Source organism: Delphinapterus leucas, chromosome 1, assembly GCF_059928025.1.
Source record: "Delphinapterus leucas isolate spDelLeu-1000000601 "Yukka" chromosome 1, BTC_Dleu_Yukka2, whole genome shotgun sequence".
NCBI classification, from domain to species: Eukaryota; Metazoa; Chordata; class Mammalia; order Artiodactyla; family Monodontidae; genus Delphinapterus; species Delphinapterus leucas.
Window position 1 is genome coordinate 7,974,654 of NC_143129.1, and position 27,996 is coordinate 8,002,649.

The window sequence follows — 27,996 nt, forward strand, 5'->3', positions numbered from 1 at the left end:
GGGTGTCGAGCCAAAAGACACAGCCAGGCCAAAGATCAGGAGAGAAGGAAGGATGCATTACCTGCATCAAGTAAGGAGAACATGGGAACTTTCCCAAAGCCGTGCTTCCCCAGCAGTAAGACTGGGGAGGTTTTAAGCTAAGGGTACATGCGTGTTCGTGAAGGGGCCCGAGCAGGGGAGAAGTCAGCATAGAATCAGGGCAGGGATCGACAGAGTCCAGGCTTCAGTTGACTGAAGCCACGGGGGTCACAGAAGGTCAGCATCTCCATCCCTGAGGTTCCCTTTGACCTGGTGGCTGAGCTTCAGGCTAGCCTTCACCATTGACTCAGAGCTGTGAGTCTTCACAATGGGTGTCTTATCTTTGCTGTTGTTGTTTCTCTTGCCTGATAACAGTCGTTCTTTTTTTCCCTCGAGATCATTGGTTTCTGAGGCCTGTTCAAGGGCAAGCGCTGTGTCCAGGCTCAGATCGCAAAACGGCTCAGGCCAAACATGGCTTCTCTTCTGTCAGGAAAGCCCCGCCTGGTTCTCTCTCTGGGGGACCCCCCACCCTGTCTGCTTACAAAGTTATTATAGATGATTGGAAAAATATGGTACAATCTCTGCTTTATCGGCTCATGTATCATGCTCTTAGAGGCATTTCAATATATTCCTAGTCTGTGACCTAAACATGAATTGAAAGATAATGATATGAAATAATTTTTGCCCTAACCATTGTTAGTTTAACATAAGATGCCCATATTTTGTGTTTACTACAATGTTAACTGTAACATTTACTGCAGTGTTCACTGTAACATAATTATGTTATAAATATATATTTTATGTTTTTATGTAAGTTAAAACATTTTTATATAGCTTAAGCATTAGAAGAACATTTGCTTAACTATCGAGCATCTGCAATGGTAACTAAGTTAGAAATGAGCACATTTTCAACCTTTTATGTTTTGTTTGTGTAAACAGTTCTAGAGCTAATAAACATTTCAGAATGCTGCTGACAGAATGTCAGAAATGAGGTTTTGAGATTTGAACTTTTGTTTAATTTAACATCTTAATATGATTAAGAACTATTATAGCATATGAAGAATTCTTGACAGAGTACCCTGTAACTATTGAATATTTTGCTACTTGTAGACTTGAAGCAGAAATAAAGGAGGCGCAGCTGAAAGCAAAGGAAGAAATGATGCAGGGAATCCAGATCGTGAAAGAAATGGCTCAGCAAGAGCTTTCCTCTCAAAAAGCTGTGTACGAAAGCAAAATAAAAGTCCTGGAAGCAGAACTGGTAAGAGGCAGAACTGTTTTCTTTCTCTGCCGGTGCAGGGCCCCGGGGGAGCGTCAGAGGGGAGATCAAGGCTGCTGGGCGGGGGGGAGGAGAAGCAGACAGGCTCTGTCCCCCAGCCCTCGGGCAGCCCTGCCTCCCAGAAGCCCATCTGGAGGGCAGCGCTCTGAAAGGTTTGACTAGTGATGGTTATTTTCGGTTGGGTTAGTCAACCTGGATGGGGTGGAGAAGCATTGGGGCACCTTTTCTATCTGTGAGTCAATTTCCTGTGCACTGATTTTTACAAAGGGACTTTTGTACCGTTTTGGTATCATTTTTGAAGAATTGCTCTGTATCTTTGCCCTATTTATTTTTTATTATTGTATGTCAAAGAAAGAAGAATGTCAAAGAAAGAAGATACAGGAAATAAATAACCAAAAGGCTAATTACAAAATTGAGGAACTAGAAAAGGCAAAGCAGCGTTTTGAACAGGAAATATATGTCAACAAAAAGCGGTTAGAAATGGAGACTTTGGCTACGAAACAGGTAATTTCATTTTATAGCTAGTCTGAGCTATCTTGAGGAAAAGCTGGATTTTTCTTTTTTTTTAAAGAGCTTATGGTCTCTTGATGGGTGATGGCCAAATCCAGGTCTGCAGGTGAGAAGGGGCTTCCTGCCTGAAAGCCTCTGTCCTCACGATGTGCTCACACAGATCTTTTCAAAGGGACAGAGCTGTTGTTTCCAGCGAGTTCCAGTCGAGTGTTCTCTTTCCCTGGTCCACAGCGACCCTGTGGTCGGTCACGCCGAACGATGTAAGGAGTGAGGTGATACTAGGGCGTGGTATATAGAGGGGGGGACGGCTCAGCTCCTGGACCGGTTACATCCCGGTGCCAGGGTGGAAAGAGCAGCGAGCAGGCCGTGTGCCTGCGTGAGTCCTCAGGGAACTACCTCAGCCTTGGGAGCTCAGGTGCTGACTTCCCTCATCTCTCTGAGCACAGAGGCATCTTTCAAGGGCAGCTCACGGTGGCTCTCCAGGTGCTGGACCAGCAGCCTCAGCATCGCCTGGAGACGTGCAGATCTCGGTCCATCCAGAACTGCCGAATCACATCCTCTGGGGTGGGGCCGGAATCCCTTCTAACCAGCCCTGGAGGGGGGCCCTGAATCCCGAAGGGGGAGCCCCTGCTTTCATCTCTGCTGCGACTTCCTACATCTTCAAGTTTTACTCTCAAACGGCAGTTTTCCTTCTTTCCTTCCTAAGTTTATGGTGGGGCTGGGGGTAGAGGAAGATACTCGCAGTAACCCCAGAGTACCAGTACTATAAAATGGTGAGAATACATATATTAGCCGATTCCAGAGCACGGAGGGGCTTAGTGAACCACCCAGGAGAGTTTTAAGAGAAAAACAGACGTGTTTAAATCTTGAAAACAATTATCATTAGTGGGCTGTTATAAGGCTTATTTGTATCAAGTGAGGTTTTTTTGTGTGTGTGTGGTACGCGGGCCTCTCACTGTTGTGGCCTCTCCCGTTGCGGAGCACAGGCTCCGGACGTGCAGGCTCAGCAGCCATGGCTCACGGGCCCAGCCGCTCCGCGGCATGTGGGGTCTTCCCAGACCGGGGCATGAACCCGCGTCCCCTGCGTCGGCAGGCGGACTCTCAACCACTGCGCCACCAGGGAAGCCCTCAAGTGAGGTTTTTAGGTGTATTTTTAATTCAACTTTTTAATTTAGTCAACAAATTCTTGAGTAGTTTTTTTCCTTTTTATGTTTTTTTCTGAAGGTTTTTATGTTCCTATCAATGGGGAGAAAAAGATTAATCTATGTTATAAAAATTCCTAATGATTTTGTTGTGGGGAAAAAAATCATTTTATAAAGATACTTTATAAATCATTTTTTAAAAGCCTTTATGCTTAATAAAACACGTACTGTGAAATGAGAATTATGTAGTGCATTACCATCGTCAGTCTGGTTTTCTAATTTCTCTCTTTGCATGTTCTCGTGTACGGCTCCACATGCGTGAATATCAATTAGGCTTTAGAAGACCACAGGATCCGCCATGCAAGAATTCTGGAAGCTTTAGAAACTGAGAAACAAAGGATTGCTAAGGAAGTACAAGTTCTACAGCAAAATCAGAGTAGTAGGGATAAAACTTTCACAAGTGAGTATAGGACGATTTTAGCAGGTATTTTCTTAAGTTATGTATGTTATTTCATACAATTAGTAAAATGTTCATATTCTTTGTATATTCAAACATTTTTTTCTGGATGTTGCTGACTTCTCTGGATCTAGATAAATTTGTATGAATGATTATTTTTAGGATATTCACTTTTTAGAATATTTAGTTATATAAGCAAATAGTAAACAGAGTTCCAAGTATTATTTTAATGTGTATTATGCTTTTTAAAATGTCTTACTCTAATCCTTAATTCTTATTTTATAAGCATTATTAATCTGAGTTGTGCTTAATCATTGCATACTTCGTTTTCTTTCTCACTTGAAAGTTGTTATTTTTTTTGTACGTTTCTACATTCCTGCGTAGAGCACAGCATTTTTTTTCAAATATTTATATATTTATTTGGCCGCGCCTGTGCGATCTTAGTTCACGACCAGGGATCAAACCCAGGCCCCGGCAGTGAGAGCACAGTGTCCTAACCACTGGACTGCCAGGGAAGTCCCCAAACACAGGCTGTTTAATGTAAACTTTTCTTTTTTTAATTATAGAAAGTTTCAAATAAACTATGAAAGCAGAGAGATTGCTACAGTAAACTCTTCCATACTTATCATCCATCTTCAAGTTACCCACACATGTTCAGTTTTGTTCCAGCCGTGCTCAATCCCCCTGCCCCCCTGGACTATTCTGAAGCAGCTCCCAGACATCCTATCACCTGATCTGTAAATACTTCACTATGTATCTCCAAGTTAGATAAGAACTCTCTTTTCTCTCTTTCCCTGTCACTCTTTGAAGCATAACTCTGATATTATTATTACACCTAAAAATATTAATAATAATTTCTTACACATTAAATATCTAGTCCCTATTCAAATTTTGTGGACTTTGTCATAATTTTTAAAATCTATTCGGTTTGTTTGAATCAGGATACAAATGTGGTCGTCCACACCCTGTGTTTGCTAGATGTGCCTTTTTTTTTTTTTTTTTTTTTGCGGTACACGGGCCTCTCACTGCTGTGGCCTCTCCCATTGTGGAGCACAGGCTCCGGACGCCACCAGGGAAGCCCTAGATGTGCCTTTTAAGTCTCTTTTAATCTGTCAGCTGGCTCTTCCTTCCTCTCTCTCTGTCCCCTTGTAATTGATGTATTGAAGAAGCCAGGTTCTCTACCTGTAGAGTTTCACAGATTCTGGGTTTGCTGACTGTATGTCCAGGCTGTTGCTTATGCCTCTACACACCCTGCAAAGAACCCGTCATCCAGGTTCAGTGTTTTAGCAACAATACTTGGTAGTTGTGCCGTATACTTTCCATAACTTCTGTTTTTAAATTACCTTGAAACAGTTACATCTGTTGTGAGAGGTAAGAACATTGTATTAATACATGTTTTTATTCCTCTTAGGTCCTAAAACAGTACCATGCAATGAATACTTGATTTTTTTTATCCACATGAACAATGAATTTCACTCTTCCAAAGTAATGTTTTTAATGGAATGCTGGTTATAAGTTTGACTGAACAATATAGAAAATGTTTATGATAAGATCTTAAGTTTGAATTAGGAACGTGGAATTGTGGACTGAAAGTGTTTTTATGTCCTAATATATCTCTGTTTCTGTCTTTATCTATCTATTTTTTAAATTTCAGGCAAAATAAAAAAGAACTGTGGTTCTATTTAAGTTAAGGCTGTAGTATACTTTACCTAATACTTTAAATAAATTAGAAGTTAGGAAAAAAAGAAATTAGAAAAAAAATTTTTTTAAATATTAGAAGGAAAAGCAGCATCTTTGGCATTTCCTTGTTTACAAAACCCGTATCCTCTCTCTGTGAACTTCAGTTTTCTTCCATGCCTCCACAGGTGAAAGACCTCATTTTGTATGAAGAATATTTTATTTCACCAGTGAGGCTTGAAGAAAAGTTACTGAGTTATCACCTTCACCTTCTGTGATGTATCGTTAAAACTATTTGTTTGAAGTCAGTTTTTTTCAGGACGTGTTGTGCCTGGTGGCGTGTTAGTGCTCACATACGTATTCTGAATCTTCTCCGTGTGCTCTCTGCTAGTTCAGCCCAGTTGGAGCTCCATGAAACTCTCCGTGATGATTCAGGAAGCCAATACCATCAGCAACAAGTTAAAAAAGAATTATGTTTTTGGCAGGTGAGTGATTATCTTATTTGTAAAGTAATTCGTTGTTTTAAACTAGTCACACTTCACGCTTCATGTGATTTTTTTCTGTTTTCGTTTCTCTAAGGACATGGTATCCTACATGCCTGTCCAGGAGCAAGCGGGTGTCATAATCCCCAGGGGCACTTCCAGATTCCCCTCTCAGAGCTCACTTTGGAGTGAAAAAGGCTTTCAGCAATTAACATACTCGTATATTTTATAAACAATAATTTTAGATGTTTTAGGAATTCACTAATTTTCTTTTGAGTTGAGAATTTATAAGTATTCCACATTTTAAAAGGAATATACAATTATTAGAACTTTTCAGAAATTATTATATAAGAAGTTATTTTAATATAGTATATACTAGACATGATTATTAGTATAACAAAAATACTTAACTATGGAGAGATTTAATCAGTGGTCTGAATTTTTATGGGAGTCATTCTAATTCGGAAAACTCTAGGTTATGTATGTTTTAGGAGAAGCATTTTTTTTCTTTGGTTTTTCTTTCAGACATGTTGTATCAGATAAAGGAAGTAGTTCTGACACTTGTATTCAGGTTCGTAACCTGCAACTAGGGGTCTCAACTGTCTGGAGTCTGGAAAAGTTTGAGTCTAAGCTTGCGGCAATGAAAGAACTTTACGAGGTTTGGAATATTATTAAAATCTCTATAAACTTTTTGAAATAAAAATATTATATGTAAAAACTTACAGGATTCTGCCAGATTATAGCCTTAATGCTTGAATTGTGTAGTGGAAAAATGAAAATAAACTAGTTAACTCAATCTAGAAAAGAATAAACATAAACCAAAGGAGAGTAAATGAAGGAATCATTAAAAATAAAAGGAATAATTGACAAATTAGAATTAGTAAACTCAGGCTTCGGCTCTTTGAAAAGAAGAACATGTGATTTTAGGAATGGACGTAGCATTTAAATAAAGATCTCAAGCATTTTAAGATTATGTTACATTTTTATGTAAATAAGTTTAATAAGTAAGCTAATAAGTTTAATAATTTTCTAGAAAGTAAAGATTTTTCTAGAAAAAGAGAAATTATGAAAGTTGATTTAATAGGTGACTAACCAAGCAATAAATTGAAAAGTTTGTCAGTGAACTAGCCTGAAAAAAAAAAAAAAAGATGCTGGGCTTCCCTGGTGGTGCAGTGGTTGAGGGTCCGCCTGCCGATGCAGGGAACACGGGTTCGTGCCCTGGTCCGGGAGGATCCCACGTGCCGCGGAGCGGCTGGGCCCCGAGCCATGGCCGCTGAGCCTGTGCGTCCGGAGCTTGTGCTCCGCAGCGGGAGAGGCCACAGCAGTGAGAGGCCCGTGTACCGCAAAAACATTAAAAAAAAAAAAAAGATGCTGATCCCAGTCAATTTCATAGGTAAGCACTTTTGAACCTCCAAAAAACAGACAAATCCTGTTACATTTAAACTATTCTAGAACGTAGCAAAGAATAGAAGGTATCACAGTTATGATGCTAGAATAACTGATTACAATCAAAACAAACAAAACCCACAAAAACTGAAAAGATGATTCGAAAGAGAATTACAAACTAATCTTAATATGAACACAGCTATAAAAACCCTGAAAGAAATGTTAGTAAGTCAAACCCAAGGTTGTATTTAGAGAATACTTATACCATGATTAAGTAGGGTTAATTCCAGGAATGGAATGCAAGGTATATTCACAATAGAAAATACAGAAAGGCTGAAGGGAATCATACAAAAGCACTGACAGTTTACCTCTAAATGATGGGTTTGCAGATGGTTAAATTTTTTTCTTTGTGTTATATGTATTAATAATTTCCAGATTTTCCACAATGAATGTGAATTGCTTGTGTAATTAAAAAAACAAAAAACTGTATTGAGGTCATTTGATAATTCTTGCCTTGACATATACATTAAAATCTGATGGGTGAGTTACCTTACATTCCTACTTTCAACCGTTTGTTGCAATATTCTTTACTTATTTTTCCATTTAGTTATACTATTCTTGAATCAATCTCTATATTTATTTTGCTAGCACTTCAATTGGTATTGCTTTAAATATTTAAATTAAAATATAGATGATCATGATCAATATATTCAACCAGGAAGTGATTGAATCTTTTTTATTAGAAACAATTCATAATAATTTATTCCACAGTTAATATTGACCAGATATTGCTTTAAGCATTTTATAGTTATTGGTTAATGTATTCATTTCCAAAAATACTGATTCATTAAATTAATATTTTGTGTCAAAGCTAATTCAAATTTGTCTTTGTTTTTGTTTTTACCATCTTTACTGGAGTATAATTGCTTTACAATGGTGGGTTAGTTTCTGCTTTATAACAAAGTGAATCAGCTATACATATACATATATCCCCATATCTCTTCCTTCTTGTGTCTCCCTCCCTCCCACCCTCCCTATCCCACCCCTCTAGGTGGTCACAAAGCACCGAGCTGATCTCCCTGTGCTATGTGGCTGCTTCCCACTAGCTATCGATTTTACATTTGGTAGTGTATATATGTCCATGCCACTGTCTCACTTTGTCCCAGTTTACCCTTCTCCCTCCCCGTGTCCTCAAGTCCATTCCCTAGTAGGTCTGCGTCTTTATTCCCGTCCTGCCCCTCGGTTCTTCATGACCATTTTTTTTTTTTAAGATTCCATATATATGTGTTAGCATACGGTATTTTTTCTTTCTGACTTACTTTACTCTGTATGACAGACTCTAGGTCCATCCACCTCACGACAAATAACTCAATTTTGTTTCTTTTTATGGCCGAGTAATATTCCATTGTATACATGTGCCACATCTTCTTTATCCATTCATCTGTCGATGGGCACTTAGGTTGCTTCCATGTCCTGGCTATTGTAAATAGAGCTGCAGTGAACATTGGGGTACATTGACTGTTTTTGAATTATGGTTTTCTCAGGGTATATGCCCAGTAGTGGGATTGCTGGGTCATATGGTAGTTCTATTTTTAGCTTTTTAAGGAACCTCCATACTGTTCTCCATAGTGGTTGTACCAATTTACATTCCCAGCAGCAGTGCAAGAGTTTTCCCTTCTCTCCACACCCTCTCCAGCATTTATTGTTTGTAGACTTTTTGATGACGGCCATTCTGAGCGCTGTGATGTGACAGCTCACTGTAGCTTTGATTTGCATCTCTCTAATTATCGGCGATGTGGAGCGTCCTTCCTGTGTTTGCTGGCCGTCTGTGTGTCGTCTGTGGAGGAGTGTCTGTTCAGGTCCCCTTGATGTTGTCAGATTATTCTTTTCTTTTTCTCCTGAGGACGCTATCGTTTTTGTTTTCTCTATGTTTTCTAAATCACGTTTATTATTTCTGAATTATTTAATGATTTCTGTTGCTTTTATTAGTAGATCTCTTTTAATATAATTCCTAGTGTCATGTGATTTTTAAAAATGTTATCAGAAATGCGATTTTTTTACCCTTAACATTATCTAGATAATCTATAATTTTGCAAATTTTATAAATGTGACAAAGTAAACATTTTTCCCTTAGTTGCTAAACATTTTTAACCCATAATTACTAGAAACTATATATTTAATTTTCTTAGAGCCATTGTAGTAACAAGGGTGAAGATGTGTTTTGCGACCCTGAAGATGAATGGGAACCCGACATCACAGATGTTCCAGTGTCTTCATTTTCCAGAAGGAGGTGAGGACATTTGTGTTACTGGCTTTCCTCCTTCTCAAAAGAACTATCTGTTGTCATGGTGGATATCTGGGAAGGAACCCAGTAGGTCACTGATCAAATTACAGCACTTAGGGCATTAGATCGTTTATATTCAGTTAGAATACGAAGAAACAGCCTCAGTATTTTACCATATAAGTTTTAAGAGCAACTTAGACTGGCATAAACCTAATTTCCTATAAAGATGAACAGTGTTTATTACTTTACCCTTTCTCAAAAACCTGGCATATTCTATGATATTTTATTATAAGTTACCGAGTTTGAAATGCCGTTAAGTTAGTATGAGCACCTCAGAACGCTAAATCGCGGTGACGAGGACTTCTGTACGTGACAAATGTTGCTTATTAACTACAACATCCAAGACTCAGCGCCAGAGGACGCTGCCCCTGCACACGCCCCCGTGCTTGGGTTACAGAGAGGCGAACGCTGTAGTAGGACGGCCTTCGTCCTGGGACTCGGTTAGCCCCTTGGTTTGATCTTTGAACAGGACTGCTGGCTGCCATGTCCTGAGGATACGGGGATAAGTACAGAATATTCCCTGCCCTCCAAGACCTGGCGTGGAGGAATGTTGGGGCGGGGCAAGTTGATGAAGACCTGACCCGAGGCTGGGCAGGGGCTGCAGAGGAGGGTAGGTCTACGGGCATCTGTGAGGCAGGATCACAGGCCTCGGTGGCTGGTGTGGGGTGACAGTGATGCGGGGCTGCAGGCGGGTCCTGGCCGAGCGACTAGGGGAGGGTGGGGTTCCCTGAGGTGGACGGTAGGGAGGCTTTTTTGGACGCGGTGAGTTTGAGGTTCCTGGGGGTCATCCAGGTGTACACTGAGGTCTAAGGCTTTGTAGAAGGGATTCGGGAATTTTCAGGATGTAAAGGTCAGTGGCGTTTCATCCAGCAGAAGCATCACCATAGATAGAACATGTACTGAATGCATGCTGAGCAGAGTCTCATTCACCGCAGAACTGCTGCTGTCCTTACCCCCATTTTACAGGCGAAGTAACTAAGGATTTAAAGAGATAAGGATCTTGTCCAGAGTCACCAGCCTCTCTGTTGCAGAGGGAAGAACAGCGAGTTTCGGGTTAAATGTAGTTTCAACTTCATCGCCTTCAGCGCAGCTCAGAGTCCGTTTGGGGTTCTAAACCTTTTTAGGCCTCTCTTGGTTTTGACCATGCTTATTTTAAACTCATTTGCATAAACTCTCCTCAAAGAGGTGGAACTGCTTAATTACCTGTGACTTTTGCTTTATTTCCTGCATTCTAGCCGCTAAGCTAGAGTAAGAAATAGCCGGGACGTCGCGTTCATGTTATATGTTAGGTACGTGGCAGCTCGAATCTCAGGCTGAAGGAAACACAGAGCGTGTGCTTTAAACAGACTCTGGGCTCCTTGAGTGCATCTGCTGCAGGCCCGTGCTGTGCAGAGTCACAGGTCCCACCGAGTCCTGAGTCCTCGTCCTGGCCCCACGTGGCCGGGGGCCCAGGGCAGGACGTCACGAGGCTTCCGTTTTCTCATCTGTGAGCTGGAGACAGGGCAGGGTCATCCGTGAGGAGCAGCTGCTTCTCCGGTGACCACCGTGGTCTCTGACACGGGACCGATGACGCGGATGGTGCGGCGTTGCTGGGAGGGTTTGAGATCCAGCCTTGTCCGTGGCTGTGCTGTAAATGGCAGTTCTTGCTCTCAGGCACCTAATACGTATTGAATAACATGATACAGAGAGGATATGATTTCTGATCCAATTCCAGTGAAAAGGCAAGTGATATCTTCAGGTGATTTGTCCCGAGGACTTCAAAACCGAGGTGGGCTCTGGCACTGAAATGAGCTAAGTCGTCCTGGAGTGGAATTGGGCCGATGGGGCCTGGGACACTTACACCAGCCCAGAGTGGGCGGCATAAGCCTCCCAGAATTCAAACCAGACCTACAGATTCTTGAGAGTGTGGTTTATAAATTCCTTTAGATTTAAAAATTACTGATTTCTTATTGTTTTATTATAAACGGGTATAAGTTTTGTGTACTTAGACGTGTGGATCAAATACGAACATTAAGAATTAACATTAAAATTTTATCCTATTGAAGGTTAGTAATTTACATCTTAAGTCCCGCTGACTTAATAATAAGGGAATAATTAGGGAATCAACAGAAACTTAAATTGTCACTGAAAAATCAAAGCAACATTTTCTAAGATTTCGAAATCAGGTGTTTTCATTTGGCAGAGATGTTTTTGAAAACTTCTATAATTTAAAACTATCATTTTTTTTAAAACATGGATTGCTCTTGGTCAGGAGCCTTGTGTATGAAGTTTCAGCCTTGTAAGAATGTTTAGGACAGAATTGCAGACTCTTGAGAATGCCTGAAGGTAATGGACTCTTAATTATGGAGCTTCTAGGCAGTGATGTGCCATGCTTGTTCTGCGGTGAAATAGACCGGTTTGGTGGCATATAAATTTTGATATGTGCTGTTGACAGTTAAAAGTAAAATTTCCCCCGATGTTAAGTAAAGATTCTTTGAAAGGAATGTGACAAGCATTTTTTAATTTGAGTTTAAACATTGTTTAACTACAGTCGTGTTGAAAGAATAAGTTTTCCTAGTTCAGACTTAATGGGATAATGTACGCTTTTCTTTCGCTACTAAGTAAAAAAACTGTAACCTGTGAGAATTGATATTTTCTCTCCCTGTTGTCAGTCATAATTCTGTGTTTCTCTCGTAGGAATTCATGGGGAGATTTTATATTTGAAACATTTAGGCGACTACAGATAGAATGCTTTTGTTTAACCATCTTTTCAACAAATAGCGTTTTTCTGTGAGTGGCCACCAGTAGAGAGGGTCCTGTTAAGGAGAAGACTTCAAAGGTCCCGCTGGACTGAGGTCTGGGGCCACAGCCTGATGTCTAGGGGCTGGAGCTGGGCTTTGGAAAGTTGGTGCATGGGTGGTGATACGGAAGCAGGCGCTCCTTCTGTCACACCCCAGGGGGAGACGTGAGTGTTTTACCCTCGGCTGAGGGGAGAGGCAGCAGGAAGAGCCCTGAAGGTCGAATTTTGGGGTCGCCTCCTGCCTTGTGCCGCTGCTACGCTTCCCGGTGCTGTGCTCTTCGCCCTGTGCAGCAAATATTTACTTGAATTTATTGACCTGGATCATTTCCCTGGTTAAAACCCTTCCCAGGATAACTTGCTCAGGATCAATCCACGCTCCCTTAGCTGGCATCCGAGGTCGGCCCCAGGCTCGCTCCGGGGGCCCTCCCGGCTCTGGGGCCGAGTCCTTCCCTCCGAGCGCCTCTGCAGCCCTCCGTGCCCTCATGACTTCTGTGGACCCTGAGTTCCGTGAGCCCAGAAGCCCTGTTTGCTGTGTCTTAACCACAGTATCCGGAGCCTGTGAATAGTAGGACAGCTGACCCTCGAACAGCACGGGTTTTCAGTAGTAAACACGACAGGGTTGGGGTTGGCTGAGCCTGCGGATGTGGAGGAACCTCGTGTGCCGAGGGCTGACTGTGCGCCCCTAATCCCCGCCTCTTTCACGGGTCAGCTGTACATTTGTTCTATTCAGTTCATTAACTATAGGGTTAGACTAGCACCTGAAAATAGTAAATTCCTGTTCGATAAACCAAATTAATTTAACCCTTGATGAAAATATTTCCATGGAAAACGTTCTCATCGATGTCCATTCTCTTTGGAGAATTTAAAACTGTGTCCTTCGCATTTTCCCACGTGGAGTGTCACTGCCAGCCTTACGGTTTCTGTTTTTCCAGGAGCAGGACTCTGATGAAGAACAGGAGGATTTCCAGCTGCCTGCATGGCATCGCGGCCCAGGATTTGCACTCTTCACATTCATCAGGTACTTTTCTCTTCAGACTTTGTTGTTTACTGGGAATAGCTCCAAGTCTTGTCTCTGCCACTGTCCTGTTTCCGGTTCTTGTGCAAATCATTTCATCTCCTGGAAGCTTCCATCTCCTCTGTAAACAGGGTAGACCGGAGACCCCTCCCACTTCTGAAACTCTGTGCTCTGTGATGTATTCCAAGCCTTTAGTTGAGTGACTAGTTCAAATGTGGCAGACGTGTGTTTGTTCAAAAATGTATGAGGATGTTGTGTTCTTCTAAGTGAAAAAAAGGCAAAGTGTAGAAGATTATGTATTACAGGATATCGTATGTGTGAGGAGGAGAAAAAAGATGTATACGAACATGCTTATAAATGAATATGCTCTCCCTGAAAGCGCTGGTTTGTCCAGGGCACTTGGGGGATGGGACGGGACAGGAAGGAAGACGTCCTTTTCACAGCATATCCTTCGTTTTCTTCTGAAGTTTATATAATATGCATGATTTGTCTAAAGCTGCTTTAATTTTTAAAAGTTTAAAAGGAAAAGTTATAGGAATTATTCCACTGAATAATTATTTCATGCCAATATTGACTATGTTAATTTTCATAAGAGGGGATACACTGTAATTCATATGTGTAAGTACCTGTAATAATTAAAATTACTGCCTGGTAACAGCAGACTACTGCACAGCAATAGAAAAGAACCACTGATTCGTACAACCCAGATGAATCCCAAAACACGAGGTTGAGTGAAAGAAACTAGATGATAACAAGTACATTCCATAAGATTCTATTTATAGGAAGTTCAAAAATAGGCAACACTAATCTATCGTGACAGAAGCCGAGTACTTCAGGTAGAATGGTGGGTCACGAGGGAGCCTGCTGGAAAGCGGTGATGGGCGTGTTGCACGTGCCGATCTGAGCGGGGGTTGCGCGGGGTACACGTGTGTAAAGACAAGCTGCACACTTAAGATGTGCACAGCTTACACTTTACAGAATGTCACTTGTGCCTGAGTAAATGGAGTTTTAAAATGACTCCGTAATGTAGCAGTCTATTTCGATAAAGGTGTCAGTGGAATATGAGTAGCCATGAAGGAAACTGTGTCTCATCTTTGCCTTTAAAATAAAGACACTGGGGGGCTTCCCTGGTGGCGCAGTGGTTGAGAGTCCGCCTGCAGATGCAGGGGACACGGGTTCGTGCCCCGGTCGGGGAAGATCCCACGTCCTGCGGAGCGGCTGGTCCCGTGAGCCATGGCCGCTGAGCCTGCGCGTCCGGAGCCTGTGCTCCGCAACGGGAGAGGCCACAACAGTGAGAGGCCCGCGTACCGCAAAAAAAATAAATAAATAAAGACACTGGGGTTTCTGTTTCTTTTTTAATCATAAAATTATCTTTTAGGAAGATAATTATTATCCTACTACTTGTTTAATATAGACTTTATGTTTACCAGCAAAATAAAAGTTTCTATATCTGTGGTAGCAACTTATTTATTCAGTATTATTTGAGAGTAAGATGTTTTACAAAGGTACCTTTTCCAGATAACTAAACCTGTTTTGAGGGTCGTTTTTGTTTTTTTGTGTTTTTTTCATTGAAGTATAGTTGATTTACATCATTGTGTTAGTTTCAGGTGTTCAAGGGTCATTTTTTAAGGTCCCTTTTTAAAGGTTAAGATACAAGGGGAAGTCAGACATATAAGAGGTCTTTGCTTGTTTGCAGTTTTCAGAGAGGGAGCTGGAAACCCACGTGTGCATTTAGTGCGAACCTGCCTGGGGGGCTGCGAGGTGTGGGAGGACAGGCCTGCCAGCTTCGGAAAGTCGAGCCAGTGTCTGAACCTCTCACACCTTAGGGGCCATATTTCGAAACCAGATTTTTACAAGTCTTTCTGACACGCTGATGCTGGACTTGGGGATGCATTCACACCGGTATCTCACTAAGCAGGCGTTACATGGTTAACTGTCCGTGGTGACGGGAGGAGCGTCGCTGTCATCGTCACCCTGTAGTGACAGAGCTTTGGGCTGGCAGCTGTTTTCTCCTCCCAAATCCATCTCCTATCTCGGCTCTTGACTCTTAATAGTCCCGACCTGGTGCCTTTATTTCACTCTGCTTTTTAGTTTGCTGTTTCTAATGGCTTATGGAGTAGAGCAGAAAACTAATCGTGCATATTAAATGAGAACCCTACTCACGTGTTAGCATTCCGGGATAAAGTTATTTCCAGAGGCGCCAAATGAGCTCTTACAAGTTTTTCCGTTTACCTCTGGTTTGGACGGTGCTTCGAAAATTATGCTGAGAGTCTGTCTCCCCAAGATGTGATAGATTAACTGTAGACAGCTGTTTGGCTTTCACCTCTTTTGGTTGTCGGATACCTAGAGCAGGGGCTGTTACAGGAAGAGCTGCCGAGAGGTCTTCCTTCTAATGTCGTTTGCTCTATTACTGCCTGCTTTTCCAGCTTATAAATTAATTAAGCTTATTTTACTTATATTTAATGTGTTTATATTATTTTATGCAACTGCCATTGTTTTCACAGTTCCTTAGGTGTTACCAAAAAGTAAATAAAGAAGGAGGTTAAGCCAGTGGTTACGTGGGATGTTTGGATTCCCTGTCATCTGTGTCTGTAGCTGCTAAGCTATGGATGGATGCTGTTGAGAGGTTGATTGATTCTTCTGTGGAATTGTGTTTTCCGCTTGGTGTATGGAAGTAACGTGTCCTGAAGTAGGAATAGCCTACTTGGAACGTGTGGCCAGTGTTCTGTGGCCGCTTGCACTGATGGGTTTGTTTGCAAGTATCGTCCCTGGAAGCGAGGCTTGAGGTGGCTGTTTTCTGTCGACACAGGCTTAGCGGGGAAATCAAGCCCCGTGTACCCAGATTCAGCAGAATCCTTTCTTCCCGGAGTTTGCAAGGAATTGATTGGCTCATCGTTAGAGCTTCTTGGACAGAGTGATGATGAAGAAAACACTGTCGCGGACAACTTGATTAGTAATTTCCTTAAAATCCACGACGGGATACTCGCCGTGTCCAGAGCTCATGAAGAACAGGACGAAGACAGTCAGAGTAACGGTGAGCAGCCCCTGCCGCCCGCTCACGAGCACCGCGGTTCCCTGCTCCGTTGTGCGTGGCTCTGTCACCTCTGTCATGCGGTGCCCGGCGTTACAGTGTCTTCATGCAGATCAGACGTGAGCTCTCGTACTTGGGGGTCACTTCTTCTCATCACTTTTCTTCTTCTTCCGAAGTGTTCTCCGATCGAGCAAACCAGTCGCTTGCTGTGCAGGTGGCGAGCGCCTTCGAGCGGCTCGTGGTGCTGACGAGACACTGGCTGAGCGGCGTCCCCGCCAGGCCCGGCACGGGGGCTTCGCCGGCCGAGCTGAGACGGGAAGTGAGGAAGCTGGGAGGCTGCTTACAGCTGTTTCTGCAGGTAAAGTGATCTCGGCTTATCGCTAGGAGAGCTCATCTGTTCAGCGAGTGTTTATCGACGCTCTCCTGTTCGCATCTTGCCCAAAATTCGACCCTTAGGATTTTCAGAAGCGCTTTCTGTGTTGAAATCCCAAGACTGTGGATGTTGGATGATTGATTGATGGCACCGAGACTTCCCAGGGCTTTCTGCGCCCTGGGCACTACAAATGTTAACTCCTTCAGTCCTCACCGCAGCCCCGGACGTGGGCACTGGTGTTGTCACCCTTTATCAGTGAGGAAGTGGAGGCCGGGAGGGTGTGTCAACTGTTCACAACTAGTAGGTCGTAGACTTGGGCCCAGGTCGCAGTGGACCCAGCGTGTGCTCCTACCTCCGCCCCCCCACCCCCACCCCGGGCCCTACTGCCTTCCGCAGGGGCTGCCGGGAAGGGGGTCGGGGTCTCGCTCTGGTTACGGGCGGGGCTTCAGCGCGGGGTGAGTTAGTCACAAGCCTGCTGGCACAGGGGCAAGGAAAGTAATCTTGTTTCCCTGTTTACCTTAAGTCAGATAAGATGAGGCTTGGCTGTAGGAAGAGGTGAGGTGAAAGCTTCCTTCCTCTCATAAAATCTGGAGGCGGGCTTGGTGGCTGCCTCGGGACCCTGGTTCCTTCCGTGCAGCTCTCGGCTGGGCCCCGAGCATGGCCCCAGGCTCTGTGTCTACCGCGTCCAGGGCTCCAGGGAAGGTCAGTGCACGGGATGGAAGAAGGGGCCTTCTAAGGAGGTTTCTGGAAATCGCCACATGACATTCCTATTTATGTATCTTTGACCAGAACCCCCTCACATGACCACACGTAGCTGCAGGTGTCCCTGGGAAGTGCATTTTTATTCTGGCAGCCGTGTGACCAGGGCGGACTGGAGGAGAGGGACATGGGGGCTGGTGCTGGAGAGACCCCGTGTCTGCTGATGCCCGCACCTCCTCTGAGAGGCTCCGCACGTAGTACGAGGGGCCAAGGCAGAAACCCAGAGGGACAGGCTTTGTAGCGAATGTTCTAGATGCTTGGACAGACCCTGTAGAGCCTCCCAAGACTTCCCGGTCCTTCTGCTCTAGTGGATGCTCAGTTGGCGTCAGATGCCTCCTGGGAGGCTGTCTTTCTGACTGAACTTACGGGTCCAGTGTTGAAACTAGATGTGTGGTTTCCATTGTCCATTATTCTCCCCTAGGAGGTCTTTGTGGGGCTCCCTGAGACCTGGCCACACATCCCTCCTATTAGCTCCTCTGATAATAACCCTGTACGTTACCCGTTGTGCCGTTTAATGCACTGTGTCGGTGTGGGCAGTGAGCTCCCGGCAGGTGGACGGAATGTGGTGTCCTTTCTCACGAGGGCTCGTTGTGTGATCAATGCTCAGTTGGGTCCTTGTTATTGAATTAATTATAAACTGACATTGGATGAAGGGTCACTTTGGATATAGGTCACGAGGAAACAGAGTGACCGTCACAAGGAGGATGGGCCGCAGACCGGTGAGGACGGGGGACAGAGGCAGGAGGGCTCGGACAGCGCAGGCCCTGAGAGCGCGGGCCGCAGGGTCACCCCCGGCCGCCTGGGCTCCAACCGCGTGGTCGCGGGAGGGCTGGGTGACTCGGTCAGCCTCAGATCCTGGAGGCGGTGCAGGATAGGGAAAACCCAACCCAACCCGCCGCGGGCGTTTGGAAGTCCGGTGTGTGAACCGGGGCTGGATTAGGTGTGCGTGTGTCCTTGCACAGACTTTGTGAGTCTCCTGTTGCCCACCTAGAAAGTGAAGCGGCAGTGCCAACCTGGCGAGGCTGCTGTGACGGCCAGTTAGTTGGCTGGTGTTACAAGAAAGGACCGCAGGGGACCTGGGGTGGAGCGTTCTCCCGTCTCTTCCGTCTCGAGGAAAAGCACTTTGGGCTGTGGCCTGTTGCCCTGTGAGAAATGCTTTCCATAAGGAATCAGGGCAGAGAGGACGGGTGACCTGGAGGGAGGTCAGCTGAGCTCAGGAGACGCTGAAGTTCAGCCGGCAAAACTGGATTTAGGAACTAGGCTCTGCTTAAGTGTAGCCTGAGCATCCTTACCTTGCAGTGATACAGGCAGCATTTTCCAGGAGGCAGACCCGGGAGGGGTGCCTGAGCCGCCCTCCCCGCTCCTCTGGGGGACGTGGGGGAGCCTTTCATCTGCAGGGTTTCAGGTCTTCCCTCCCTTTTCCCTTCCCCTCCCCACCCCCCATAGTAGGAAGCGTCCTGGTTACCCATCCGTCAGACGGCCCCAGCACAGGGAGCGCTCGGCTGCCGTCTCACTTCTGGCTGCTGCCTGCTCCCCTTCCGTCTCCTGTTAGTGCAGAAGCTCTCTGAGGGCAGCCTGTATCCTAGTCGTGTCATCACCGTCAGAAGCTATGGGATCGCACATTGTCTGGTTCCGATCAGACTTTGATGAAGCACGGTCACCGTATCGATGAATGCAGAATCCATTTTCTTCACACTGGTCTTGTTCTTACCTCCCCTGGTAATCTCACGTATCCGATACCCTGGTCCATTTTTATCTCACAGGGATGCTCTTCAGATATTTCATCAATGGTGAAAGAGGCTCAAAAGCAGGTGATCCAGATTGTACGCCAAGCCATCAAGTACGCGGGGCAGTTAGCAGCTCTCAGCGGGGACCAGCTGCGCTCCCTGGAGAGCAGCGACTGCGGGGCTGCTGGCCTCCAGGTAACTCGGCAGCGTTCGTGGTGGGAGCCTTCACCTCGGGGAACAGGAGAGGTTTCTGATAGTGGTGTCACTGAGCACGATAAGTGTTGGTTTTTCAAAGCGGCACATACTTTACTAGTTTAGCAGGAGATTGAAAGCTGTTCCAGTCTGAGTGGTTAAATGTACCTGATGGTTTGGGATCCTCGCCGTGCCTTCCAGATCTTTGGCTTGAAGGTCTGCCATCTGCTCTGGAGGGTGGGTGCTCAGCTGGCCAACATGTGAAGAATGTAATTATGTTTGCATGTCATTCTAGAAGATGTGTATTTGCTTGCTTTAATTATTCATGCTACTGAAAACATAATATTTTATTAAAACGTTCTAGCAACGCGGTGTCCTGTCTAAGAGGATGAACATTCTTTAACATATAATATGTGGGATACAAAATTACAGACTGGCTAATTTTTTTTCCTTATGCACCGTTAGTTCTTATTCTAGCTTTTGTTGAATTAATCAACTTGGAATGTATTACAGTCCTAAAATAAGCAGAAAATATAACTTAATTATTTGGTAATTTAAAAAGAATATAGAACTTGAATTTGCCAGTTAACGCTTAAAAACTTTTCCTAGGATGATTTCATGGGTGCTATTTGTGATGGTGTAGGCTTGGGAATGGAGAGTCTCCTAGATTCTGGACTAGAAAAAGCAAAAGAACTCGAGCGTGCACTCCGAAGGCAGAGTCCCCGAGATGAGGTAAGACGAACAAGGGGATGTCCTGTATAGTACCAGCCGGTATGTAAAGTTGGTTTTTAAACATAGTTTAACTCAGTCAGTGACTGAGGTTTTTATAAATCTATGTATTTTAGCTTGTGTTGGATTGTTTTTTACTGAAAAGGCTGTTGACGTCATCACTCATGGTGCCATTTCCCAGGTTACACCTGAGTCACCGCAGCCCCTTTTGTGGTTCGTGCTTTGCCGGTCCTGCCGGGGCTGCCTGGGGATAAACTGAGCGGATGGAGTGTGTCAGCGACCCCTAGTGGCCACTTTCCGCTTCTCTTTTTCTTCCTCCTCTTTGTTCAACAAGGACTCTGCTCTTCCACTTGAGAATGGAAACTACCATTTATCGATCCACTGTCTTGAACAAGGGGAGTTCACATCAGTTGTCTCGTATCAAGATATAGGACCAAAGGAGATGTGGGTGGCCTCCTGGGACAGGCCTGCCCCCACCTCCTCCAGCTAATTCATGTCACAGTACAAAGCCAGTGCTGGCTCACAGGGGGGCTGTGGGGACCGGCTGGATCTTGCCATTGGAGGACCTGTGTGTGTGACCCGGCTCCGTCACCTTCCAGCAGTTGTTTACCGAGTCACTCAGTGCTCTGACCCTGTTTCTTCACCTGTCATGTGTGATAACACCCGTGGCACAGGTTGTGAGCCGTTTACTTATTAAGTGACTCCTGGTAGCAGGTACTGGACCAGGTGTTTACACGGAGTAGAGGCGACCGTCACTCACCACCTTGCGGGGGGCGGTGGTTACTGCCGGTCCCGTGGCTTCACTGAGCCGGGGCACCTAGTCTCCCTGAGTCGGGGTCTTACGTTCTACCTGCTTGACTCCCAAGGTCAGCTTGCCACGTGGAAGTCACTGATCACGCACCAGTCTTCTCTGTTGAGAGTTTGTATTAGTGAGTCGGGGATTCGGAAGGTAGAAGTTCAAACCTTGTGACGGTGGATTTCAGGTTGGTCTGTTCTAGAGTCTTGTTGTAACACCTGTTGTTAGAACCACATCTGAAGGAGCTCCCCGGGGACACTCGGGTTCCTGAGGTCACCCGCGTGGGTGAAGATTTACGTACGTGTTGGTGATCTGGGGAAGGCAGGTGCGTGGAGGGCTGTCGGTTCCCACCCCTCTGGGGGGTTGTTTACAGGAAGGCGGGATAAGTGAGAGTTCTTTCTTCCTCTTAGGGAAACCTTTGCGTTGGTGTATTTCTAGCTCCCTTAGCTGAGGGGAAGCTTCTTGTGTGAGCCAGAGGGGCTCCCCGTCCTTCCGTCAGATGATGGGGCTTTATCTCTGCCCAGGGCAGCTCAGAGCTAGGAGACGCTGAACGCTGAGTTGCTTCCCCAGGTCCCGTGTAGCCTTGAGCAGCCGCCTGAGCCTTGGCTGTACCATTTACAAGGTGAGGACGGACCATGCTCACTTCCTAAAGCTGCTCTGAGCATCCTACAAGATTAAGAACAGCGTACAGGAAATCCTAACCGTAGACACTCTGCTTGCACTTTCCTATCTCACTTTGTGTCTTGTTTTGTTTTTAAAATAAACACATTCCAAAGGAGCTCACATTGTCACTGCCTCAAGGTCTGTGGGTCTAATTGTGTCCAGGGGACACGAGGCTGATTTGGCTTCCTTGATGCGGCTCTGTAGGCAGGGCGCTCTGCCAGCGCAGCTGACGCCGGAGCCTGGCTGTGCCCTGCAGCAGTGGCAGTGACATTCATCACTAACACTTTACTTATCGCTGTTTGCAAAGTAGAATTTCCACTGGCAAGGAGTGCAGAAGCGTGCAGAGTAAGTTAATGAACAGTGCGGGTGGAATAGTGCGTGTGGGTGTGTTTAGCGGGTGCTAAAGCAGGTGCAGGTGTTGACGCTGGTTTTTTTTTTGAATTGTATTTTATTTATTTTTGTATACAGCAGGTTCTTATTAGTCATTGGTTTTATACACATCAGTGTCTACATGTCAATCCCAATCACCCAATTCATCCCACCACCACCACCACCCCCCGCTGCGGCTTTCCCCCCTTGGTGTCCATACGTTTGTTCTCCACATCTGTGTCTCAATTTCTGCCCTGCAAACCGGTTCATCTATACCATTTTTCTAGATGTCACATATATGCGTTAATATACGATATTTGTTTTTCTCTTTCTGACTGACTTCACTCTGTATGACAGTCTTTAGGTCCATCCGTGTCTCAACAAATGACCCAAATTCGTTCCTTTTTATGGCTGAGTAATATTCCATTGTGTATATGTACCACATCTTCTGTATCCATTCGTCTGTTGATTGGGACGCTGGTCTTGTTTTGAGGAAATAAACAGCTAAAGGGTCAGGCCCCTCGTCACAGAATTGACGGGATCTGCATTTCCATGTGGACCTCTGCTCCCACCCCGTCCTCTCCTTTCCTCTCTGCAGAAGGCCACAGCAGTGTGCTCACGGTGGGGGTTTAGTTTATCGTATTTTTAAAAGTTAAACTCATAAGAACCCACAGAAGGAGAACAAAATATCTGAAGAAATACAAAATCGGCTCAGACATAAGGCATTGGAGTTGTATTTTCAAGCTGGAGTCAAGAGGGAAAAAACAGAATTTGGGTGCTCTTTTTTTTTTTTTTTAAACCACAGAGTGGAAATTTGAGTTAGACCCAGGGAAGGGCTCTGTGGGAAAAGCCAGTTACATGCTTCAGCAGCTCGCGTGGCAGAAGTGCTGCGGGACACAACCAAGCAGCACAAGCAACAGCTTAGAATGGGGGGGGAGGGGGAGGGGTCCCAGAGGGGTCCCACCAGGGTTCTGACCTAGGCCTCGGGGTCTGGTTCCATGTTGTAAAGTGAGGACAGGTGCGTCTGCAGCACGGGGCCGTGGTGGAGAATCAACTGAGCATCAAGTGGTAAAGCACGTGAAAGTGAACTGGCTCAGACAAAGATACGTGCTGTGTGAGCTCATGTGTGTGTAGAATCTAGAAAACCCAAGCTCACTGAAACAGGTGGGTGGAGCGGGGAGGGGGGAGAGTGGGCCGGGGGACAGGAGGTGCAGACTTGCAGCTGTAAGATAAACGAGTCCCGGGGGTGTGACGTGCACGGTGGTGGTTGACAGTACTGTGGTATGTTTGAACGCTGCTGAGAGAATAGATCCTGAAAGTTCTCAAAAAACAAAATCGTGTAACTGTGAGGCGACGGATATTAACTAGACTTGCGGTGATCATTTTACAGTACATACAGGTATTGAATCATGCTGTACACCTGGAACCAATACAGTGTCTCTGTCGGTTTATCTCAGGGGGACTGGTGAATGCATGTAAAGTTCTGAGGGTGTGATCTTTTTCTGGACACGTTAGTTATCTCACCCCCTTCCAAAGGAGGCTTTGGAAATTTCTTTTCTATAAATATTTAAGTAGGCAAATGCTGTTACTACAGCAAACATCAGAGGGTATCCACATTTAATGTAGAATCTGTGTGTGATTTCTTTAGAAAGAAATTCCACTTGTGTGATTTAGACACTCCAGTCTCGTGACTACTAGACGAGAACTCTTTTCCCTGGCAGATCCCGTGGAGTTCCAGGGTTTTTATACTTCTAAATAGTTATTTGTATAACAAAATATTTTAACTTTCTCTATAGGTTACCAAGCAGATGAAAGCTAATGCCATAGGATTGATTGAATCCCTTGAAAACCTCTTTGCTGAGTGGAAAACAGTAAGAAAAGCATTAAATTGTTTTTAGGTTTAATTTTGTTTTGTGTACTTCATTTGGTTCCAGCGTGGATGTGTTTATTTCAGTTTCTGTCTTTAGCCAGTGCCTCCTGTGCACGTTTAGTAGAAGCAGGGACAGTAGCTCTCAGGCTTCCTCCTCTTGGCGTCCTGGCGTCCTAGGTTTAGCGATGGATAAAATAGTGTGCAGAAATCGAGTAGTAGTCATGTATTTTATGTTTCTTCCTGCTACTGGTTTAGTAACTGTCAGCTTCTGCTTGAATAGTCAGCATGGACTAAAGAATTGTGTTTAATAATCAATATGCTCAAAGATTTTAAAATACAGGCAAATTAGATAAATTATTTTATTCTCATGTCACAGGTAAATAGAAAAATATTATAAGCTAAGTATATAATCAATGTGTTACAAAGGAGAGAAATTTCTGTGGCTTGGAAGTGTTTGTTTAAAGAAAATAAACGGGAGATATAAAGTTGAACTCTTAAAAATTAAATAAATTTATCTTTTATGATGTTGGATAATAAATCGTAGGTACTGCTGTTTTATTTCATTTTCATGTAATAGGATATTGGACTTTGATTTTAAATTATTTTCAAAATTTTATTTCTTTTGAAAACAGTAATTGTTAATATTGTATTGTGGTCTTGCTTGTATCAGTAGAAGTGAAACACTGGTGAGGAAATTAAACTCATTGTCTTTCTTGAAGATAAAATTCTGGCAATTAAAATCATTTTGAATAAGCCTTACTGCCATGTGGCCTATTGTGTATTTTTTAAACTATGAACTTTATTTACACAGAAAGGCTTCAGAACTCAAGTACAAGAAGAAAACTCTGGATACCAAGATGTGAAGAAGATGCTGAACTTCGCCCCAGAATTCTTGAAGTTAAAACATTGCTTAGAGCAAACTATTCAAATGATTATTTCTGCACTGAGAGGTATATACTGCAAATGGAATTTATGGTTAATCAGAATTTGACAGTTTGAGGAATCTCAGACATCTTCTCGTTTCTAGTCCGGTTCATTCACTGGGGCCTGCTCAACGCTCCTTCACTGACATTAATTACCTGTAGGAACTTGTGGGATTGAATTCCCACTTAGCATCTGTAAGTTCCTCTGCCTCAATTACTAGATCCTAAGAGGCAGGTTGCTTATTTAGCAGATAAACTGAATAATCATAAGTGGTTTGAAATTGCCTTGAGGGGTCACTTTGGCTTAAGGGGCGTCTCGAGTCCATCACAGCGCTCACTACCTGGTGGGGAACGCCAAGGGTGACCGCCTTTCCCTTCTCCTTGCACAGGGCACCGCGGCCACGTAGCACTCCTCCAGGACTGTGTCCAGAGTCTCTGCAGCTCGGCCAGGGGTCTCCACGGCGACCGAGCCCGCCACAGGGAGCTGGAATCTCGAGCTACCTCACTCCTCTTGGGTTTTGAATTTGAAGAAAGACCTGGTTTGTTGGGACCCTGGGAAGCTTGTGATGGGGATCCCACAGCAGCAGGACGAGAGCAGCCTGAGCCAGACAGGCCCGGCCCCCAGAGGACCCGAGGTGTACCCAAGCGGGTGTATGAGCTCCCGGGCCCGGCCCCGGGGGGCTCAGAGCAGGGCGCGCTGCCCACTCAGGAGGGCGCTGGTTGGGGGTCTCCCACCGCCGGAGAGCAGAGTGACCACTTCACAGACATCTAGTCTGTGGGTGGCCTCCTGTTGGGTGTGGACATATAAACGGAGTGGATCCTGATTTCAGATGCCTGTGTGTGCACCCAGAGGTTTCCCAGCAGACAGTTTAAAACAGGTATTTACTATGCTGGAACTTTGTGGCAATAGGATGGAATTAGGAGTTCAAAGCCAAGTGAGCAGCCCTTCCTCTGGTTTTCCATCGCCTTGAATTGTAAGTGTTCATCTTTGACGCTGACGTGCAGTCTCTGGTTGGCTCACTAGCCTGTCGGTAAAGGGTTTTTGTGGTGATTGTGAGTTATTTTCCTGCGAGTGGAAACTTTTGTGCCTGTATCTGCGCTCCCCTGCAAATAGCAACGATGAGTTTTATGGTGAAACTGCTAAAACAAGTCTAACCAGAGCAGCTTAACTTGCACCGGTAAATCTAAAGCTCTTTTCTTGAAGGGCTAACTGGCTGCTGTTCTGAGTCATGTGTTCAGGACACAGTTTCCTGTTTCTTTCCAAATTATAAGGAGCTTCCTAAGTATAGTATAGTTTACATTAACAGTGCGGCTTGCTGGCATACTAGTTTACTTCGCTGTCTGTTGGGGGTCATATTAGGGGCTGTGCGAGTATCATTTACAGCCAATTAAATACCGCCAGAAGCAGACTTGACGGTTGGATGAGGTTGGGAGACCAGAGGCTGGGTCGTTTCTTGATAATCCTTGTTTGGTAAACGAGCAATGAGAGTTTGTATGTGATTTGATGACGATTAAAGGTCCTCACTGTGTCTCACAGCTTTATCTACAGTCAGGTAATAAAGATGACGTTGTACTTCAGGCGTCTTCCATTGAGGAAATAGTTTGACGTTTCTGAGGGCAGAAACGTATGTGAATTGAAGAGATACACAGTGACCTTGCTTGGGTGATGTCAGGCATTCTTGGAGAAGAATTGTTTTACCTAACCAGGTCTTTCCCTCTGCCCTTGTCCCTCGCAGACACGCTGCGTGCTTCGCGCGGCTGCTGGGAGCCGGCTGTTGGCGCCAGGGCCGAGCGTGATGACTTTCTCATTAGGCAGAGCTTGTTCTGACACCGCAACCAGTACTTATTTACGGTGTTAATGAACCATGTGTTTTCAGGTGCTTTAAAATGGTGCAGTGTAAGAAATGTGCTTTTGTTTTCTTTTTTCTTTTATTTTTGGCATTTGAGCTTGTATTCCTTCTGAGGTTCCGTACGTATTTGTCATAGCTGGTGCTCTACCAAGTGGCACTTTGATACGAAGTTTTACGAAGAGTAGGTGTGCAGACAAGGATCCTCTCTGAAGACCTTAAAGTATTAGTTTGGTGGGTTTTATCGTAATTTTCAGTATTTAATCTTTACTTTTGCTTTCTAAACTCATGATTCATTGGTCAGAAACCTTTTTTTTATTGTCTTTGTAAAATTTTGTATATACAGATATTTATACTCTGGACCGTTACATGATATTTGAACCAAGGGTGGAGAACATATTTGCTATTAGAATCATGTGCGCTAATAAGACATGTTATAGTAAAGGAAATGCCTTCAACAGGTCTCGCCTTGTGGTCTCAGTTCTCGCTCCTGTTTGTAAAGTTAGTGTCTGTCGTCCTTTCCCTTCACCAGTCACAAGACCATTGTCATTGTGCCCACAAGGCCGCCCTCGGGGGGCACCTGCCATGTGTGGGTGGTCACCATTTCAGAGACAGTCTTACTCCTCGCCTGCCTTCCCCACGCCTCCGTCACCTGGCCGGACGCTGGCTCCACTGCCCTTTCTCCGTGCAGTCCCCCGTCGGCACCTTCCTCTCCATCCCCGAGGGCGAAGCTCGGCTGGGAGGCCGCTCGTGACCCACGTCACTCCCCGGGCCCCCTGCTCCGTTGTGCCCAGCGCCCACGTCCAGGAGACTCTTCTTCAGCCTCTGAGCTTATCTCCTCGAGTCCTTCTCCCCAAGGACAAGCGATGCCCAGATACGGCACGTGGCATTCAGTCCTATAAACATCTCCCAATGCGCCACCCGCTCCCGGCCGCCCAGGGGGCCCGTGCGTCCCGCCTCCGGGCTTTGGCCGACTCGGAAAGCATCCCTCCTCCTCTCCACCTTGTCTAGTCCTGCCCGTCTCTCAGATTCTGGAAGTCTCTCAGTCATATTAACTGTAACGCTGGGGACGTGACGGGCGGGGCCCTGAGATGCTGAGGAGACAGCGGCAGAGGACCTTCAGAAGGGGGACGACAGGTCACTGCAGTGGTGACACGGTGTGGCCGGTGCCCTGATGCGGCGGGCAGGAGGCTCCCCACCCGAAGGCCGAGACGAGCAAGGTCGGACCCGGGACAGGGCGGCAGCAGGGGGAACCGCACGTGCAAGCCTGCAGGACGGCGGGGTTGGGGCCTGACCAGTGGGGCTGGGCTGCTGCGGGGGGGGGGGGGGCTAGGCCGGGAGCGTCCTCACAAGGACATCGGGAGAGGCCTGGCCCCATAGCAAGGCCTTTGAATCGTCGTAAGCTGGGAAGTGATCTCAAATTTGGATTCTATGAGCATCTCTGTGTGTGGGGGGTAGAGCGTGGGTTGGAACGGCTGGGAGGTGATCTCCAGGACGCCTGGACCAGGGTCACGGATGCAGATGGAGACAGTGAGAGGGTCCTAGAAACGTTCACGGGGCGGGGGGGAAATGGACCAGACTTGGTGACCTGGCGAAGGGAGGACCAGGGAACGGAGGGAAAAGCCTGCTGT

General features: G+C 45.3%; 1 protein-coding gene across 4 annotated transcripts in view; it reads left to right on the forward strand.

Annotated features, from left to right (window-relative positions):
- The window catches only part of KIF14 (kinesin family member 14), a 53,131-nt gene extending 25,477 nt beyond the window's left edge, over positions 1-27,654 (forward strand). For 3 of the 4 annotated variants that reach the window (XM_089906283.1, XM_089906278.1, XM_089906292.1), the window contains 14 exons: positions 1,129-1,276; positions 1,646-1,798; positions 3,280-3,406; positions 5,472-5,565; positions 6,088-6,220; positions 9,138-9,238; positions 13,004-13,089; positions 15,896-16,120; positions 16,294-16,475; positions 19,013-19,171; positions 19,778-19,900; positions 23,522-23,596; positions 24,407-24,545; positions 24,908-27,654. In XM_089906283.1, coding sequence (XP_089762409.1) covers positions 1,129-1,276; positions 1,646-1,798; positions 3,280-3,406; positions 5,472-5,565; positions 6,088-6,220; positions 9,138-9,238; positions 13,004-13,089; positions 15,896-16,120; positions 16,294-16,475; positions 19,013-19,171; positions 19,778-19,900; positions 23,522-23,596; positions 24,407-24,545; positions 24,908-25,290 — 2,128 coding nt within the window. In that variant the 3' untranslated portion in view covers positions 25,291-27,654. The remainder of the gene's footprint in view (positions 1-1,128; positions 1,277-1,645; positions 1,799-3,279; positions 3,407-5,471; positions 5,566-6,087; positions 6,221-9,137; positions 9,239-13,003; positions 13,090-15,895; positions 16,121-16,293; positions 16,476-19,012; positions 19,172-19,777; positions 19,901-23,521; positions 23,597-24,406; positions 24,546-24,907) is intronic. The other variant, XM_089906287.1, reaches the window with a different exon arrangement.
- Positions 27,655-27,996: the final 342 nt, after the last annotated feature.